The sequence below is a fragment of the Durio zibethinus genome, chromosome 4 (assembly GCF_047325235.1).
Source record: "Durio zibethinus cultivar Kanyao isolate XHJ-2024 chromosome 4, ASM4732523v1, whole genome shotgun sequence".
Taxonomy (NCBI): domain Eukaryota; kingdom Viridiplantae; phylum Streptophyta; class Magnoliopsida; order Malvales; family Malvaceae; genus Durio; species Durio zibethinus.
The window spans coordinates 37,149,190-37,167,972 of NC_143165.1; the positions used below are offsets into that span (position 1 = coordinate 37,149,190).

The following is an 18,783-nucleotide window of genomic DNA, read 5'->3' on the forward strand; positions in this document are numbered from 1 at the left end:
GGCTAAAGAAGGAAAAAATAAAATGGCTATGAAGGCTATAATAGGGTTCGGCAATGAAGGCCTAAAATAGAAGTCAGCAATGGAAGCTGAAAATTTTGCCACCTAAGAAGAGTGTAAAGCTTTAATACCATGTGAAAAAACTAAAAAATAAAACTATGTGAAAAACTAAGGGTAAAATTGAATGTATAGTGAAAAGCTTATCTTAAGAATTATACAAGCACCTTAGGTTTATATATAACTAACTAGAGGATAAATTAAGAAACTAAATTTTCTTAAAACTGATCCTATAATTGAATGATTATTTATCCTAATTTTCTGTCCTTAATTCTTAGGATACAAATATAAATATACAAATTACAAGATTATAACTAATTGTAACTAAGTGTTTTTCCACAATTACCATTAATTAGAAGGAAGAGAAGATGAAATAGCAAGATGTGTTTTATGTGTTGCAGGTGAATATTTTGACTCTTTTGACTAAGTGAATATTTTGCTGTAGGAACTATCTTTCATCTGTATTGATTCAAGAGCTTTTCCTTACTTGGGATCATGATGATTTATCCCAGCGTGCAAAGGTAAGTTTGGATGAAATATTGTGAACTGGTTCAAGAATTCATGCTCATATGTATTTTGTGTATATCACTTGATGTTGAACTTTCTTTTATTATGTTAAATTCAGATTCATTCAATGCTTAAGATATGTAGTCGACTTTATTGCTTTGTAATTAACAAATGCTTATTGTTGTGATTAGGCAGCTAGAATTTTGGTAGTTCTTTTATGTAAGCATGAGTTTGATGTTCGATATCAAAAGCCTGAAGATAAGCTATACATTGCTCAACTATATTTTCCACTCATTGGCTAGGTAACTTGTATTTTTGATATCTTATAGTCCGATGCATGATGATTTATCTTTTCAGTTTGTTAAGCATCCAAAGAAAACCCAATTGGCAATACATGGGGAAGTTCCAACCTGAATAAGGCCAGAAGAAACTCTAAACTTCACCTATGTGGGATAAAACCACTTAAAACAGTTTAAGCTCTACATTCCTAACTAAAAAATTATGTTCACCTGCTATGAACTTGACTCTCATGATGGCATAGATTATAAGGATTAGGCAGTGGTATGACCTTGCTGAATTTGCATCTTTGTGAAATTGCCTAAATGGTATTACAATAGTCTAAAACCCAAATGATTTGAAGTTTTGACAAATTAATGATGAGTGACAAGATTACATGGCTGTTTGGTGTCATTTACTTATATGTTCATGTGAGAAGGTGAAGCATGTATGGCCATTTGTATCATCTAGGAAAAACCTACATGCGGTACTGTGATTTGCCTAAGGAATTTTAGCATCTTTTTTCCCATGCAATTTTGTACGAATGGAGTACTGTACTATTATTTGAAATTGCAGATCTAACCAAAAAGTTCACGCCTAAAACTGAGGGCATGTATGTTGTTCCAATTTTAGCTTAGGCACCAAACACTATAGGAGTGTGGCATAAACATTCGGTCTAATCTTATCAATTAGATATAGGACACATGATGGGATTTTGGAATCTAAAATTTGGCATGGCATTGTGTTAAAGTTGACCTGGATAAGGTAAGATTGTGATTATTCCAGCAGGTAGGGCTGTCCAGTGGTAATTACAATTCACACTATGCTTATAATTTACTGTTACATAAATTTCTTGCTAGTGAATTTATCCTCTCTGCAGATTCTAGATGAAATGACTGTGTTTTACAACTTAAATGCTGATGAAAAGCGTGAAGTCTTGATTGTTTTCTTGCAAATCGTGCGAAATCTGGATGATGCATCAGTTGTCAAGGCTTGGCAGCAAAGCATTGCTCGAACTAGATTATTTTTCAAACTCATGGATGAATGCCTGGTTCTTTTTGAGGTTGCTATACAGCTAAGCATTCAATTTCCTTTCCATTGTGCAAAATTTTTTGTTGGTTACGTTAATTTATTTGTTTAGGTAAAGTCATGTTGGCGTTAAGGTTTTATTTTTTTGCGCTTAGCTTCTTACCTATGCTTCCTAACCGTAATCAATGATTATCCTTTTTTTTTTTCAATTTCAGCCTTGGTTGTTGGTGTCTTAGCCATTGAACTTGGTTATGTTTGGGCATAAAAAATGGGGGAAACATTCGAGTGGCTTAAAACATCTGGCTGTATAAATTGGATTAATGGCATCATTTTTCAAGGGGGTTCATTACATCAGTCGGAAAACCTCAATGATGCCGGATTGTATGTGTGTGTAATAGATAAATAAATCTTTGTTGTGTTCCATGACTATGCTTATCTAACAAACTTTTGGCAATTTTGTACTAATAAAAATTATAAAATAAATAACTTTAAGAATAGTTGGATATTTTAATTGTGTGCAAAAAAATTTTGGGGTAAAGGACGTACATATTTTTTCCCACTTTATTAACTACTAACTAATATCCTGGGTATGTTAATTTGATTTAAAAAAAAAAAATACAACTAAACTGAAAATGATTTGCAGTTAGATTTTGAAGGTTATATACTAGAATGGGCATTAGCAGATGCATGTATATGCATGCATATCCTTGTAATTTTGAGATTTCGAATTTATTTCTACTATACATGTTGAAGGTAAAAAAAAAATTTGCCCTTATCTGCGAATGACCTCTGGTAAAAATGAGAACACAACAAACGGTGGAGTTTTTTTTTTTTTTTTTGGTGGGGGGGGGGGACAGATGGATGAAGGAGAAGGTAGTATGTCAGCTTTTTATCAACAAATTCTTGATTCCTTAAACGTGGAAATTTATTAGAAAAAAAAGTCTTATTTGGATACTGAGGAAGATATGCTAATAGAGAAGGAAACATTGTGCTGAAGCACATATAGCATGTTTCAAATTTATTTGTCTAGCCTTATCCTACACTTTCTCTTCTATGCTGGTCAATACTTCTGAGCATGATGAACTTTTTTCATGCTGGATTATGATTTTTTTCTCATGTAATATGGAAATGGGTTTCTGAAGAGGCTTTTTCACTTGTTATCCTTCCTGTTATGCTAATTTTGCATGATGTACTTACAGCACAGAAGGCCGGTTGATGGCATGCTTATGGGCAGCAGTTCTCGTGATATTGTGGGTGATGGACCTGCTTTGCCAAAATACTCTGATAAGCTTTCTCCTGCAATTGATAATTATTTATCTGAGGCATCAAGACAAGAAGTTAGAGTGAGTTATATTATTGTCCTTTTCATATGTTGCTCATAAATTAGAAGTCAGTATGTTTGCTAATGGAAGTTCTTGAATTTATAGATACTGATGCTAAATTATTTTTATATATTGTTTGATTGCTCTAATGCAGCCTCAGGGAACACCTGACAATGGTTACTTGTGGCAGAGGGTGAATTCTCAGCTGAGCTCCCCAAGTCAACCATGTTCCTTGAGAGAAGCTCTGGCTCAGGCACAATCTTCTAGGATTGGAGCTTCAGCCCAAGCACTTAGAGAATCTTTGCATCCAGTTTTGCGACAAAAACTGGTACAGTTGTAACAGAAAGTCATTTTCTTCTCAAAAAATGAAAATAATATTCTCATTATCTATTTGGTGTTGTTCTGGACTTGGTTTAGGTAACTCAGTTTTATGTTTGTTTCAGGAGCTTTGGGAAGAAAACTTGAGTGCTGCTGTTAGTCTTCAGGTTTTGGAAATATCTGAGAAATTTTCTGCAATGGCAGCATCATAGCATTGCTACCGATTATGAAAACTCGATTTTTTATCGTCTATAATTATGAACTTCTTTTCCTGAAATCAGCCACTGCTTTCTGGAAAGCTTTCTTACCTGTCTTCAACCATGCATTTGATCTTCATGGGGCAACACTAATGGCCAGGGAGAATGATCGTTTCTTAAAACAAGTTGCCCTTCATCTTCTTCGGCTTGCAGTCTTTCAAAATGATAATATTAGGAAAAGAGCTGTTATTGGGCTTCAGATACTCATAAAGGTAGGCTCTTTGGCATTCATAGGACTGATGTCTGTTGGGCTGCTCCTTGTTGTTCAATCTGACATCAATTGTTTCTTTCATTCTTGCAGAGTTCATTCTACTTCATGCAGACTGCAAGGTTGAGGGTCATGCTGACTATCACCTTGTCCGAGCTAATGTCTGACATGCAAGTGACTCAAATGAAGTCTGATGGGACACTTGAAGAAAGTGGTGAAGCATGGCGACTTCAAAAATCTTTGGATGAAATGGCAGATGAAGTCAAGTGCTCTGGTCTTTTGAAGGACTGTGGACTTCATGAGAATGCTCTATTGGTTACTCCAGAAAATTTTGAAGAGAACCGATGGTCCTGGTCAGAAGTGAAATCTCTCTCCGGCAGTCTTCTTCTGGCCCTTGATGCTAGTCTGGAGCATGCACTGTTGGTAAGTCTAAAGATTTGTCAGATTCTACTGGGGAACGTTGTGAGACTAATTTTATGAAGAAAATTTGTTTGAGGTACAGTGGAGACTCATTGTGGTTCACATCTTATACGTGCCTGCAGTTCCTGCGTGGTCTGCATACAACCTGTGTTATATTAGAAATGTCCCTTAAAAAGTACAGTTCTGCTGTCTAATAACTGCTATGTCCTTCAGACAAATAGGAAAGGAATTCTTAAAATTATGCAGTTAAGCATCATGACAGGACCATGCCCCACCTTAAGGTGGGTAACAGATACCAACTTAGCTCTCTAAGCGACAAGGGCCAAGATTTTTCCTGCCACTTTTGGCAGGGATGGGACTGCAGCAGTTGAGGATTTGCTTGTTTAAATGTGAACTCTTGCATAGATGGGTTTTAGCTGACCTAAAGCAAACAATCCCTTTAAATGATTAAACTAATTTAATTTAAGATCAGTTAAGATTATGTTTGTTCGTGGCTTAAACTGTTGAGTTTCACAGTAGGAACTTTGAACTGGTTCTGTTTCTTTTTCTGCTTGTGATCTGGATGAATTAATGTTGTACTAACATCTCAACAATGACTGCTTTTTTGTTCACAGGCTTCTGTAATGTCTATGGATAGATATGCTGCGGCAGAAAGCATTTACAAGCTTGTAATTGCATTTGCCCCTGTCCCAGATCTTCACATAATGTGGTTGCTGCATTTGTGTGATGCACATCAAGAAATGCAGTCTTGGGCTGAAGCTGCAGAGTGTGCTGTGGCTGTTGCTGGTGTTGTAATGCAGGTAAGAAAGTTCCAGACACTTGTTTGCATGCAACCTTCATATGATTCCTGAGCAACATGACTATCTAATGTTGTCCATTTCTCGCTTGGTAATCATACTTTGCACATTATTCCTTATTGCAGACAAGTGAAGGCAGAGGAGTTGCAGCCTGGAGTCTGTTGCCTGCAAATAACGGCTGTTGATCCAGTCATGGAAGATGAAGATTTGGGAAGCAGAAGGGAGAGAATCTTTTCTCTTTCCACCTGATCTGTTTGTGCACGTGTCTTTGACCGCTTCTTGTTTGATACTCCATTCACAAAAAATGGCAAGACCCAAGGTGGATTGGAAGACCAATGGAAGAGGAGGACTGTTCTTCAGACTGAGGGCTCATTCCCTGCACGGGTCAATAGACTATTGGTGATAAAATCCGAATCACTTGAATTTTCTCCAGTTGAGAATGCAATTGGAATGATTGAAACTCGAACAGCTGCCTTACGAAATGAGCTTGAAGAACCTTGTAGTTCTGAAGGAGATCAAATGCTATGTCTCCAGAGTCTGCAGAGAATTCTTCAAGGCAGTGTTGCTGTTCAAGTGAGCTCATCAAATTTTGTATGTCTTTCAATTTCTTGTTCATTACTGTTTTTACTTTAAAGTAATTATATGGTAGTGGAATCAGAAATCCATACTAAAAAACCATTGCACATATGCAGGTGAATAGTGGCGTTCTGACCATTTGCACAGCCTTCTTGTCAGGTGAACCTGCCACAAGGTTGCGTTCTCAGGAACTGCAGCAACTTATTGCTGCACTTCTTGAATTTATGGCTGTTTGCAAGCGTGCAATTCGAGTACACTTCAGATTGATCGGAGAAGAAGACCAGGATTTCCACACACAACTAGTGAATGGATTTCAGTCTCTCACGGCAGCGCTATCTCATTACATCCCTGCAATTCTCTCAGAGCTCTGATAATGTTGTAAGCATTACGTGCTCCATTATTTCTTTCTGGTGCAAGTTGTTCATATAGATTGTGACATATATTCTTTTGTATATCTGTGCTCACATGATGATTGTTTATGTATGTAATAACCAATTTGCTTGTGCGCTATGGTAGATTTTACTTATTCAAGCCCTCCCTCCTGCCTAAGCAATTGGGCAAGGCATTTCTTGGTCCCAAGTGACATGATACTTATAGCTTTTGCTGGTCAGATGAGAAGCAGGTCAGGTCATTTGCTAAAAAGATTATACCATGCCATGTAATGTAGTATTCTAGAGAATTTAAAAAGGACCTCTAGAAATGATGAGTACCAACTGCGTTATGCCATCTCATAAGTTTGCTATGGAGCACACTGCCATATAGTTGTGCTAAAACTTGCGCAGTTGTAATGTTTTGGTCCTAGAAATGCAGTTGACGGAGGCATTTTTGGTTGTTACCTTTTGTTTTTGCTTTACATTTTTTCAAAGGGAAAAAAAGTACATTTGAATCCAGAAGAACAAAATTAAAGACGTATTTATTTAAGAAACTATGTTATAAATTATATAGAGGAATGGTCATTTAAAAACAACGATTTCTGGTTTTTGGAGCTGATACTAAGGTTTTTTTTTTTTTTTTTGGGGGGGGGGGGGGGGGGGAGTATTGAGGTGTTTTTGTATCCCATCTGGAGCTTTTGGAGTACCCAATCCAAAGATGAAAATTCTAATATCATGGAGATATCATCCAGGTAGTAATATTGAATGATTTTACAGGCAAAATATCCCATAGAACCTTGAATTTGAATTCTATTAACCGTTGAAAAAGCTCTTCTTGTTACATCATCTACCGATATTTTTCATTGCAAGATTGCCGTGATTTTGCATGTTATATGTTAGTGGGTTGATGCCATGCCAACAACAGATTCCTTGAATTAATCCTCAAAATAGTAATTGCTTTTATAAATTAAAAGACTCTCTCTTTTGGCATGGTACCAGTTTGCATATAAGGTGTTCACACCAAAGCCAATAACCTTTTGTAAGATACTAAACTACTTGCCAACTTAACCAACCAAAGCCAGAAAGGAGCGGCTAGAGATTGCGGCATTTCGATTTGAGGGATTAACCCAAATGAATTTCTATCTTTCAAACACCATTGGTGGGTTTAGTATTACTCCATCCCTGCAGAATAATCATTTTACACGGACACAAACTCAAGAAAAACGACAATTTTGACTTTGAATTCTTTTGAAGATTTCGCATAACTACTCCCCTATAGTGTGATCTTTCTTTTTCTTAAAAAATTCCCTCCAGCAGAGCAGAAGACTGGGTCTGCAAAATAATGAGGTGGTTCCAAGTTCAATCTACTTGAAGGCAATATTAAGTCCCATGGTCCATTTTCCTAGGTTGGCTGTGCTCATTTTGCTTTCTTCACAATGACAATATAACTAACCATTTGCTATCAGAATCAAATTATAAAGCTTCAATATAAGCAAGAAATTGTCGAGATAAATTAACCCTTTATCTAAGCAACTTCTATGTTATCTTGGATCTTTTTACTTCTGATCCTGCCCATCTGAGCCATCAACAGCTCATGCACCTTATTTGTCAGCTGCAGGGGAAAACATCACAAAGCAATTTGAAAGCAAATCAATGAGAACTCAATAACCATTACTTATTGCTTAAATCATTTAACAACTTACCTAAAATATTATGCAAGAATATTAACCATCATAGAATATTAGAGTTGGTGAATTGGTTACATATTCTTAGTGTTATGAAATATTCCAAGGACTATTGCAAGATCTCATCTCATCCCATTTTGTCAGCTTAGCTCAAAACATTTGCTTCATGATGCATAATATATTTTCAAATGGGAAATGAAACTTGTAGGCTATAACAAGGAATGCTCCTTATTATGCACACATGTCCAACAATGACGGTGCTATGGAGAGGGCAGTGACAAGAGGATTCATTCCCATCTGTCTGCTCTCCTAAAAATTGTATATGATAAACTGTTAATGAAAATTATGTTAAGATTTAAGGAAAATTGACACTAACCTCATTCAGTCCCTCTTCACTTTTTATTGATACACGGATCGCACCTTTGGGGCCTATTTTCCGATACTTTGCCAATTCAAGATGATCGGCTTCTCCATCTTCTGTGATGAAGACTACAGGAGATTCTTGCAACAGATCACATTTTGAGACAACATCAAGCCACAAATGATTTTCAAACCTTTCCCTGATCTCTTTATATATCATGAACTGCAGAATCCAATGTAAAATGTACAGTAGTGTATAAAAATTTTCAATGGGAAAAGTGTAAACAAATTATCATAAGTTTCCATAGGCTAAACCAGATCTCTTATTGCTTACCAGAAATCCAGAATCCAGATATATAGAAGAAAATTTCCGTAAGCTAAAATCAAAATCATGCAACAAAACTGATGTGTGAATTATACATACTTAGGAGGTGGAAACTTGTATACAGTGTCCCACCAGCAAACATAAATCTAGATATATACATGGGGAAACCAGTGTACGTATGCTCCAGATATTTTAAATCTCAGACTATACATTGGCAAACCTTTTTTTCTGCTAAAATAGATCATGACATACCTGCTCAGACGGCGAGATACCACACTCTCCTGATAGATCATGAACATAAAGAATTGCTGTTGGCAAATGCGAGAGCACAGCAAGTGTTAACTTTTCCAAATTATTCCTGTCTTCTGCAATGGGGAGGGCAAGTAAGCAAACAAGATGGTACAAAAAATGCTTCAGAAACATAAGAACTGCAGACATGATGCTGATGACAATATCTGATCTGGAGGCTAAAAGACAAGCAGTCAACCTGTTTAGCTGTCAGCTAGTAGCTAAGAAAAGTGTTGGGCGTCTAGAAAACATTTTAATCACTTGAATTTCTATAGAGAAATAGCCTTGAAATAGGGCCATGAACATAAGAATTTTGAACAATGATGCAGTCACAACCAAAAAATAATTATAATATAGCTAGTTTGGCTCCCCTCATTCTGTTCATGCTCCTTTTCTGTATCAACCTTTTGGACCTTGAGTTTTGGTACATATTTCTAAATCATTTCCTCAATTACTACCAGGAAAAACCACCACCCCCTATCAACTCAAAATTTCATCAAGTCAATGTGAACTTCGGCAATCAAAAATCAAATTTTGGAGAAAGGGGAAAAAGGAAAAAGGAAAAAGTTTATGAAACCACTTGCATGCACTCTTGTACCTACCCGCCCAGCTTACATATGTGCAGTGTTAGCAAGAATATAATTGAGGGAAAGATACCAACCAAGATAATTCTTTAGAATGTATAAAATCAATAAATTAGCAAAAGAAACCTAACAAATTTCAATAATTCATTACCATCAGATCTCTTCAACAGGCCAGGGGTGTCTGTCACCTGTATTAAGCTTTTGAGTAAGCAATATCATAGAAAGTAACATACAAGCTAATGGCACCCAAAATCTTACAGGAAAACTAACCTGAAAATGCTGGAAGTTTATAGTAATATGACCCATCAGAATTCCCCTTGTTGTAAAAGGATAGTTGCAAACCTAAGAAAGACATAAGGGGAAACTGTCAACAAAAAGAAATAAAAAGCATATTTGTTAATACCGTTTGGTACCAATGGTACTTGACGGTATACCAAATTTATAGAAATCCAGTACAGTTATCCTCCTTGGTTTGTTTCATTCTTTCCACCAGGCAATACCAGACTGTGCTGGGTATACCGCCTATTTCAGATGAACAAACTGAAAGCTAATGCTTCAACCTGTACAAATCATCTTTTCTCACTTGCCTGTCGTATCTTTTTTCAATCAGAATACCAAACCCAGAAATTTGTCTACCAGTTAGCATATCCAACTTAGAAATTCATAAAAAAACTAGCAAATTTGTAGATTTATGCCCCAAAAATACAAGACTAAGCAATAATCATGCAAAGCATGAGAGAATAGATAGACCAAACAGGCATGAGGAAGCATCTCAAGAAAGATAACAACATGAAAAGGAAATGGCAAAAACACCAGCATGGCTCCACGAGAACAAGAAAGACAAAGAAAGGGAGGCCGTCAGTTGTGAACCTAGAAAAGGCAACCAAAATTTTCCACTTTTAAAACTACAAGTCTTCTAGAATCTATAATAGACTAATTTAATTAGAAAGTTTTCTATTCAGCAACTGGTGTGTCAACCATTGAACAGAACCAGTTAATCTAGATTAGCAGCTTACTTGCCAGTCTGGGTCTTAAAATGTTGACGAGGACTTACCTGTAGATAAACTATTAAAACTCCTTTCCCTCTCAGTTCATAATTGTTAAAGTCCTTTCTAAAATGACAACAGTAGATAATTCAAACATATTAAAATACTTGCTGAAGGGTTCAAAAGAAGAAAGGATAAGTAATAGCATTTTTTCCCTCTCTCGCTGCTATTTTTCTCTTTTTCAGTTAAGACTGTTGTATATCACTAAAGTATATTAATTTATTGGGACAGACAAATAGTTTGAACTTAAGGGAGACCACAATATCAAAAGCACTCAGATTACCATTAAGAACCATTTTTGAGCTAAAACTATTTTTCATAGGAATCAAATTAAGACCATTTACAATGCTACTTTAAGCAATAAGATAATAAGCTCAATGATATCATTCAAACCAGAAAGCAAACCAAAAATTGCAAGTAGTTGCGCAAACCTCAGGCTTTCCTGTCGAGAGCATACGAACCAATGATGACTTCCCCACATTTGGTGCTCCAACAAGACACAAAGTCGGCATTTCTAGATCCACAGTTGGCATGGCCCGCAAAGTCTGGGAACCAAATAATTTGAAGATAAGCTATCTTGCATATTCCACTTGCAATAAAATATGAGTTTATCAATGCTAAAATTAAGGATATTCAAGCTTAAGTCGTTACAAATAAGCTGAAACAGCATAAAATGCTTCTATATCAGTAAAGAATATGCCCATTAATACAGCATAAAATAAAACAATGGGAGGTATTTCCTTCGACAAATAGGAAAAAAAAAAAAGAGAGAGGAAATGACCATAGGCAAATAGCAAATTAATGTTCCAAACTTCAAAGGCAGAGTACCATGATTCCTAAAATAGCCAAAAAAGAATGTCAATTGGCAGCAATGATTTCCATTAATCATCACTTAAAACTAAGCAAAGATCATGATTCTAGATGTAAAATTCTACAAACAAACTAAATTTTAGTCATTGTTGATTGAACAAGTCTTCCTTAAATACTTAGTAGATGCATTTTATGGTATGTACTTTCAATGTAAACAAAAACCATCTAGAAGTTAAAGTTTGCATGATTCTCCCAAGAAAATTGCTGAATGCCAGCAAAGAAATTCATTTTCTAGGATGACACATCTGTAGTTTACATCTGAAGTTTACATCTGACAAGGCTTGCCAGCTGCAAAAAGCTGCTACACAAAAATAATACATGTACAGACGCAAAAACAGACAGGCAACTCCAAAGTACATGCATAACTATAAAATGTGCTCATCTGCATGGCTATATGGGCAAAAGACCACATCAATTATGAAAAACACATTGAAATTAAAGATTAAATATCAAGAAACTCAAAACTTATAGTATTATTTGATATCTGACTGAGTTTAAGACTTATTGCTCACACTCAGGTATAAATGTCAGATATGGGAATGCATCCCTATACTTACCTTTCCATAAAATTTTCCTCATATTTGGAGGGGCGTACCCTCCTATCCACCCACAGTTTGAGTTATTGAATGTGTGTCATGAGTTCTTTAGGAAAAATGAACATTCTGTCCAATATAGATTGTTCTATTTTTAATTCTTGCTGATGCTAAAATAGATATTTTAAAAGATTTCCACTTATATACCTTGGCAATAGACAATAAGTCATCAACAGCCTTTCCTTCACATTTGAAAATTTCTTGAAGTTTCTCCGAACCCTGCACTAAACAGAAAATATACTAAATTAATAGTACTCATGAACTTCGATAAATATTAAATATCTATATTAAAAGAAGTAATTACTTGCCTCAGTTAGTCGTTTCTCTGCTTCCTTTTTTGATAAAGACTGTAAAGAAGCAAATTAATAGATACTCAATTTACATTTTCCAACAGACATACAAATTGTACAACATATATATAATGAGAAAGAGAGAGAGAGAGAGAAAGAGAGAGGATTATAATCCCATATATCAATATTACAGTTTAAAATCTCCATAAGTGGGTTCACATGCTTGTCATCTGTCCATTTAACTAAAAATGTTAGTAATCAAGTACTGAATTTCTTCTTCAAGTTACAAGGACACACGACAATTATTAAACTTGGTGTAGAGTTTTTAGACTCCACCGACTAGGTATAGGATTATAATCCATATATATCACATGGTCCTTCAATTAGATTTGAAAGAAACAATTTTGCTTTGCTTCTTCATTTTCATGTCATAGAGAATGGGGCTATAACGGTATGGCCCTCAAAATATAAGGAAAATCATAACAACAATCAAACATGTCTTTACGAAGTATGTATATATGCCCAACAGTAACAAGTCAGAACAAAATAAGACAGAAAAGAAAAGTTTCTGAAGTAAAACAAGTAAATCTCAAAAGAAACACTCAAAAAATCTGTAAATATCAATAAAAAATATGCTCACACACACGTCCCCCACCAATATCTTGTTTAGACTCTTTGACAGGTCAGATGCTTCAGCTTAGACACATAGCCAACATCCACAGCTAAGCCAGAGGAAGATAGATATCAGCCAATTGTCAATTGTCAATTGACAAATTGCAGCAACATAGGGGACATCAGATTCGGTTGCACAACTTTTTTACCAGACAAAGCCGTAATCGATATCGATGTGTTTAATGTGTGCTTGAAATACTGAGTTAGCCTCTAATGTAAGGCACTTGAATATAACATAACATCAAAACAACATATCACAAAGCTATACCAAGATCATGGAGAGGAGCACAAATTTCAGCAGTCCATGAAACATTGTCACCAAAGGAATATGCAAAGACTATCTCAGAACGAAGATCATTTAGATTTGCCATGCAATCTGGAATTCATTATAAATATCTATGTAGTCTTTAGATCTATCTGCAACTTAAACCACATTCTCTCTCTCTCTCTCTCCCCTTAGCTACAGGGAGATGTTCACACATCTCTTCCTTTATGCTAGTTTCTTCTCTTCTTTGCAATTTGAATCACATTCTATTTCTTGTGATTTTCAACCCCAATTCTAGCCCCATACTTTCTTATAAATTCCCAACAGCTAATTTACCAATTAGCCCTTGCTGCATAGAATCTCCAACAACCTTTTACTTGAGTTTCAATCATGTTTTCAAATAAATTTGCAATTACTTCAACCCATAATTGATTCTGAAATTCTAATCTTATTTCCTATCAGAACCATAAATCATAGAATCACTAATTTTCCAACTCTAGTTCACCATTAACCAAAGTAGGAAGACATTGGCAAATTCATGCTACATAAATGTCAAGTTATTACACGTTTCAGACTGCATAAAACAAGAGGAACGTCATATTTCTCAATTTTAGTTCAAAAAAAGACAAAATCATCCAAGATTTCTCATGCCTTATGATGTAGATTTAAACAGACAAAAAGTTAAGTGACTTCACATAACTTATACTATAATGTTAGTTATTAAGCATAAAATTTTCAATTTGTATTTGTATGCCACTGCCACATCAAATACAAGGGAGGAGCCTCCCTCCCCTCCCCACAACTCCCTCCCTACCATCTTTCCTTAAAAGAAGTCCTTTAAACATAGTTTTAAGGGAAGACTATAACCTTGGCACAGAGTGAAGCATGTTCCTTTCCGACTGATACCACCTTCCTCCTTAGAGCATCTACCTTTTTCAAGATCTGTTAGACAATAATTATGTTTGAATATGGCATTGAAAGAAAGGAAGGGTGAAAAGGTGAACAAACCTTATACATACAGTAATAGCATAAAAACATACAAGGGTAAGACAATAATTATGTTTTAATATGGCACCGAAAGAAATGGGGAAGGTTGAATGAACCTTCCATGGACAGTAATAAAACTTACAAGGATAACATTTTGCTTACTTTTCAGATGCTCTTCCATTGGGACAGAACTAAAGTGCAAATTTATATATATATATATATATATATATAGGGTAAAAACAACAGTGAGCTATTAATGAGTACCTTTTCATAATTTCCATCCCCAAGTGTCAATTCAATAAGAGATTGCTCATAAGGATGCAAGTACATTCTTTTGGGGAAATTTTCTATGTACCCTCTCAATGGAACTGCCAATTCCTGAAGATCAAGTAAATAAAAATATTAAATTCAAGCAATATATTCATTAGAACAAGGCACAAGTTGTCTTTTATTATAAAAACAACAGACACTGGAATAAGATCATACTTTCATCAGTGCATCAAGTTGCTTTGCACCTCTGTTTCTTTCTCTCTTTGCAATGTTGGCAATGCCTAGGCAGGAAACAATTGTCATGCTAGACCAAGAGTTTGACATGTTGCACTAAATCTAACATGACCAGATGAATGAATTTATTCATTTACCTTTTGTAGGCAAGGTCCTCTTAGCCTTCCTCAATGCAGAATGGAACATATCAACTGATGGCATCACCATAGGCAGCTTCTGAAATGCACCAATAGTTTCCACTTTTGGTGATGATTTATCCTTAGAATCAAATACAAAATCAACAAGAAATCCATTTTGTCAGCTTAATAAATAATCATATTGTTAATGTGCATAAATCATAGACATGAGAATTATCATACATCATTAAGAAAAGACCCATTCCATCAATTCACAGAGTAAAAACATGGAATTGGACCACTTGGTCACGCCAAACATAAGTCTACAAATAGGATGAAGAAACGGTCATGTAAACGACAAACGGTCACTAGGACTGCGAAACTCTATGTTTAGTGACTTATCTCACGGGCACATGACTGACTAATGTCACGTCTCTTAAAGAATTTCCAATAACATCCATGCAGATACATACTTAGTCCTTAAAATAGAAGATACAAGAATATATGAGCCATTGGTACATTTTGTGCCAGCAAGAAACAAACAAAGGTTATAAGAATTTATCAACTTTTAGAAAGACAGTATCATGCCTTCAACAACTTTCCAAAATTGCGGGCATTTGGTAGCAAAAAAAAAAAAAGATTAGCTGCTTTGCTTATTATAAAACAATTTTCTTTTAAAATGGTTAATCCGCCATCAGCAAATCAGAAGCATAAAATAACCTTGGGTTTAGTTTCGGGGGTGGGTACATAGCTTGCATTGACGACCTCACAAGTGACAGTCTGCATGTTTCTACAGAAGCACAAGGTCTGACGTTTAGTTGAACTCTGCATCTCGTAAAAGCCTGCATTCGGAGAGCAAAGATGGGAATAATGGAAAGTATTTATCTTTACAAAAAGAAACATATAAAAAGCAAGCTTCTTAACCTCTTGAAAATTGGAAGGTTCTTGAAAAAAATATGGTCCAAGGGATTTGCCATGACTCAAGTAGACTAAAGGCACCGCTCATTTCCTCTACCACCGGAGAAGTCAATTGCAACAAACCCTGAAGTTACAAGGACACGTACCAAACAACAGAAACCTGAAGATCCCAAAATATACAAATTTTAAACTATAGATAAAAATATTTCACTTTTTGCCCGTCCACCGTTAGCCAATGCCCTCGCACAATAACACACATATACGGAGACAGACGAAGACCGTGGTTTAGAGAATAGAGTTGGAAAGGAGGAGAAAAATAAATAAAGAACAAAAGAGGAACAGAAAGGTGGGCGGCTTATAGTTCCTGCCCCACGGCGATAACAGAGATAAGAGTGAATTGAGTACTTGTTAGCGAGGCCGCCCGGGGATGCTGGGCTAAATGTTGTGATAAGGTGTTATTGGGTTTGAAATTAAGTATGGCCTAGTTTTCTTTATGGTAAGCTGTTACGTGTATGGCCAGTATCAAGACCTTTATATCTTATTTGGGACACAAGATAATGGTAAAATAAAATAAGATAATATTATAATTAAAATTATATTAAATAATGTCCTTATATTTTATATTTAATATATACAAAGATTAGGATAGAATAATTTATGTATTTGTTAAAATTATCATTTCTTAAAATTTATATAATTTAAATTATTGATATAATTTTTAAGGATATAATTTGACTTATAAGTTTAATCTCATAAATTAAAAATAATCATTTTCACTTGATAATGATTGAATAATTTTATGACAAGAGGATATTAATTTTTCTTGCAATCTTTATCTCTCTCTTTAGATATAAATCAAATATGGTATAAAATTATTTTCATCCTAACTTATCAATAACCTATGCATCAAATATGATCTTATGTTGTTATTTTATTTTCAACTATTAGTTACAGATTAGGAAAATGGAGAAAGACAACCAAAGAAAGGTACTTTTAATGGGAAAAAAAAATGAAACACGACCAATACTTGAAAAGTTTAAGGTTCTGAATAAGGATGGCAAATCAACCAGAAACTGTCGGGTTCCGATCCGACTTGATCATTTAAGGTCAATTTTTTTTTTTTTTGAAAAAAAAGGGTTTCGGGTCGGGTCGATTTTATTTTTTTAAAATGGTGGATTTAGGTCAAGTCGGGTTTATATGAAACTTGACCCAAGATATTTACTAAAATATCCTTGATATATATATATGTAATTTTCTTTTAGGATTTCTCATTTCTTTTTGCCTCCTTCCCGATCTCTTTAAACTTTCTCATCCACTTTATTTCTTCCTCCATTAGCTTTCATCCATTCATTTCTTTTATTTAAGCAAAGAAAGCATTCAGGCCAAAAAGAAGAAAGTCAAGCTTTCGAGGCATTTACAGATCTAGTTTCTCTTAACCTTGCTATTTCACTTTCTTAGAAACCCTAAATCTTCAAACCATCATGTACGTTTTTTCTTTCTTTCTTTTTTTTTATAGTTGGAAAATAACTTTTTTTTTTAATTTGAGCAAATATTTATGTCCAGAGCTCTATCTTGAGGAAAATTTGTAATTTTTTTTATCTCATAATATCTGGCTTTTCCAATTTGGGATTACAAGGAAAATGATATTTTTTTCCTACGTTTTCTTCTCTATTTTTATAGAAATTTTTTAGGGAGGTTTTCATATACTGATCAATATTAGTATATGCTTGTTGAATTTGAGTTGTTTGCATATTTGAATATATGAAGTTAAATCCTTACCAGTCTAATACAACTTTGTGTCAGAAGAACTATTAGAATTACTAAAATATCATGAGATTTTTGGGTCATTATTGGTGAAAAGGATTTAAGTTCAAAGTTTGATCATATAACATAATGAAATTTGATCAAGAATATAATTATTTAGTTCTTGACTATATAACATATTGAAATTTGGTCAAGAATATAATTTGATTGTATAACATATTGAATAACTCTAATTTTTTTTTATGAATAAAGTTAAAATGTCTAATTTGGGAGATAATTCGTGTTCCTCGACACCTCTTACTTTTACCTCACATCAATCACCAATTCAGCAAACTTTCATTCCAACATTTGATGAAAATGTAACTCCATCATTAAGTGTGACTAACAAGGGTGCTGAAGTTGATGATAATGGGTCTAACTCAAATAAGCTAAAGTCAAAAGTATGGAAACATTTTAAAAAAGAGAATATCAATAATGAATGGTAGGCAATATGTAATTATTGTAAGAAAAAACTTGGTGGTGCTTCTAAGAATGGGACAAGTCATTTGCGTAAGCATTCAGAGAGGTACAGCAAACGATTTCAAATGGATATTCGTCAACAAGTGCTGGTAGCTAATCGAAGGAAGGTAGGTGGAAAAGTAACACTAAAAAACTTTTTCTTTGATCAAAGTGTCACAAGGAGAAAGCTTGCCAACATGATAATCATGTACGAATATCTCTTATCAATGGTTGATCATGTACAATTCAAAAAGTATTCTTACAATCTCCAACCTTTGTTTGCTATGCCTTCTCAAAATACTATAAAAAGTGATATTTTAAAGATTTTTAAAGAGAAAAAGGCAAAAACAATATCGAAGTTGGAAGCTAATGAAGGGAAAATTACTATCATGATTGATATATGGACTGTTGATCACCAAAAAAGAGGATACATGACTGTCATTGCTCATTACATTAATAATCAATGTAACTTACAAAAATGCATCATTAGGTATATTTTATTAAATTATCTTATTTTGATAGTGTTTATTTTTTATTAAGTAATTATTATTATTAAATTAATTATTAAATTAGTGTAAATAATCGATTGTTTAATTAGATTTGAATAATTGCCAACTCCATATACGAAAAAGGTCATTGCTTCAAGTTTGATGAAATGTTTCTTAGATTGAAATATTGATAGGAAACTTACAGTAAATAATTGTAGTGTGAATGATAGTGTTATTGAGTTGTTAATTGATAGAATTGGTTGTGATGCACTTTTGCTTTATGAAACTTTTTTCATATATGTTGTTGTGCACACATCTTGCATTTGATTGTGAAAGATAGATTGAGTGTGATTGGAGATGGAATTGAAAGAATTCATGATAGTGTCTTTTTTTAA

The 18,783-nt window shown here is 34.5% G+C and overlaps 1 protein-coding gene and 2 pseudogenes across 2 annotated transcripts; 2 read left to right on the forward strand and 1 right to left on the reverse strand.

Moving 5' to 3' along the window:
- The first annotated feature begins 435 nt into the window (after window positions 1-435).
- On the forward strand, window positions 436-4,843 carry LOC111289081 (guanine nucleotide exchange factor SPIKE 1-like; annotated as a pseudogene).
- LOC149519403 (guanine nucleotide exchange factor SPIKE 1 pseudogene) lies at window positions 4,744-6,343 on the forward strand (annotated as a pseudogene).
- A 1,006-nt stretch (window positions 6,344-7,349) lies between these two features.
- Window positions 7,350-16,140, reverse strand: PDE318 (P-loop containing nucleoside triphosphate hydrolases superfamily protein). Of its 2 annotated transcripts, XM_022877962.2 has the most exons (14): window positions 15,645-16,140; window positions 15,441-15,562; window positions 14,742-14,862; window positions 14,587-14,651; window positions 14,365-14,478; window positions 13,981-14,055; window positions 12,195-12,233; window positions 12,034-12,105; window positions 10,855-10,968; window positions 9,648-9,719; window positions 9,529-9,565; window positions 8,758-8,870; window positions 8,197-8,403; window positions 7,350-7,747 (listed from the first exon to the last, which is right to left on the reverse strand). In XM_022877962.2, exons 1-14 carry the CDS (start codon window positions 15,724-15,726, stop codon window positions 7,661-7,663), a joined length of 1,320 nt encoding a protein of 439 aa, XP_022733697.2. In that variant the 5' UTR covers window positions 15,727-16,140; the 3' UTR covers window positions 7,350-7,660. The 2 variants fall into 2 exon arrangements, with proteins under 2 accessions (XP_022733697.2, XP_022733699.2); XM_022877964.2 differs by lacking the exon at window positions 13,981-14,055 and having other exon boundaries at window positions 15,645-16,084.
- Between the last annotated feature and the right edge of the window lie 2,643 nt (window positions 16,141-18,783).

Coding starts and splice junctions, on each gene's coding strand:
- PDE318 (XM_022877962.2), bottom strand. CDS start 15,726: ATGAGCGGTGCCTTTAGTCTACTTGAGTCATGGCAAATCCCTTGGACC. Junction 14,652..14,741: donor GAGGACCTTGCCTACAAAAG/GTAAATGAATAA, acceptor TTTCCTGCCTAG/GCATTGCCAACATTGCAAAG. Junction 12,106..12,194: donor CAGAGAAACGACTAACTGAG/GCAAGTAATTAC, acceptor TGTTTAGTGCAG/GGTTCGGAGAAACTTCAAGA.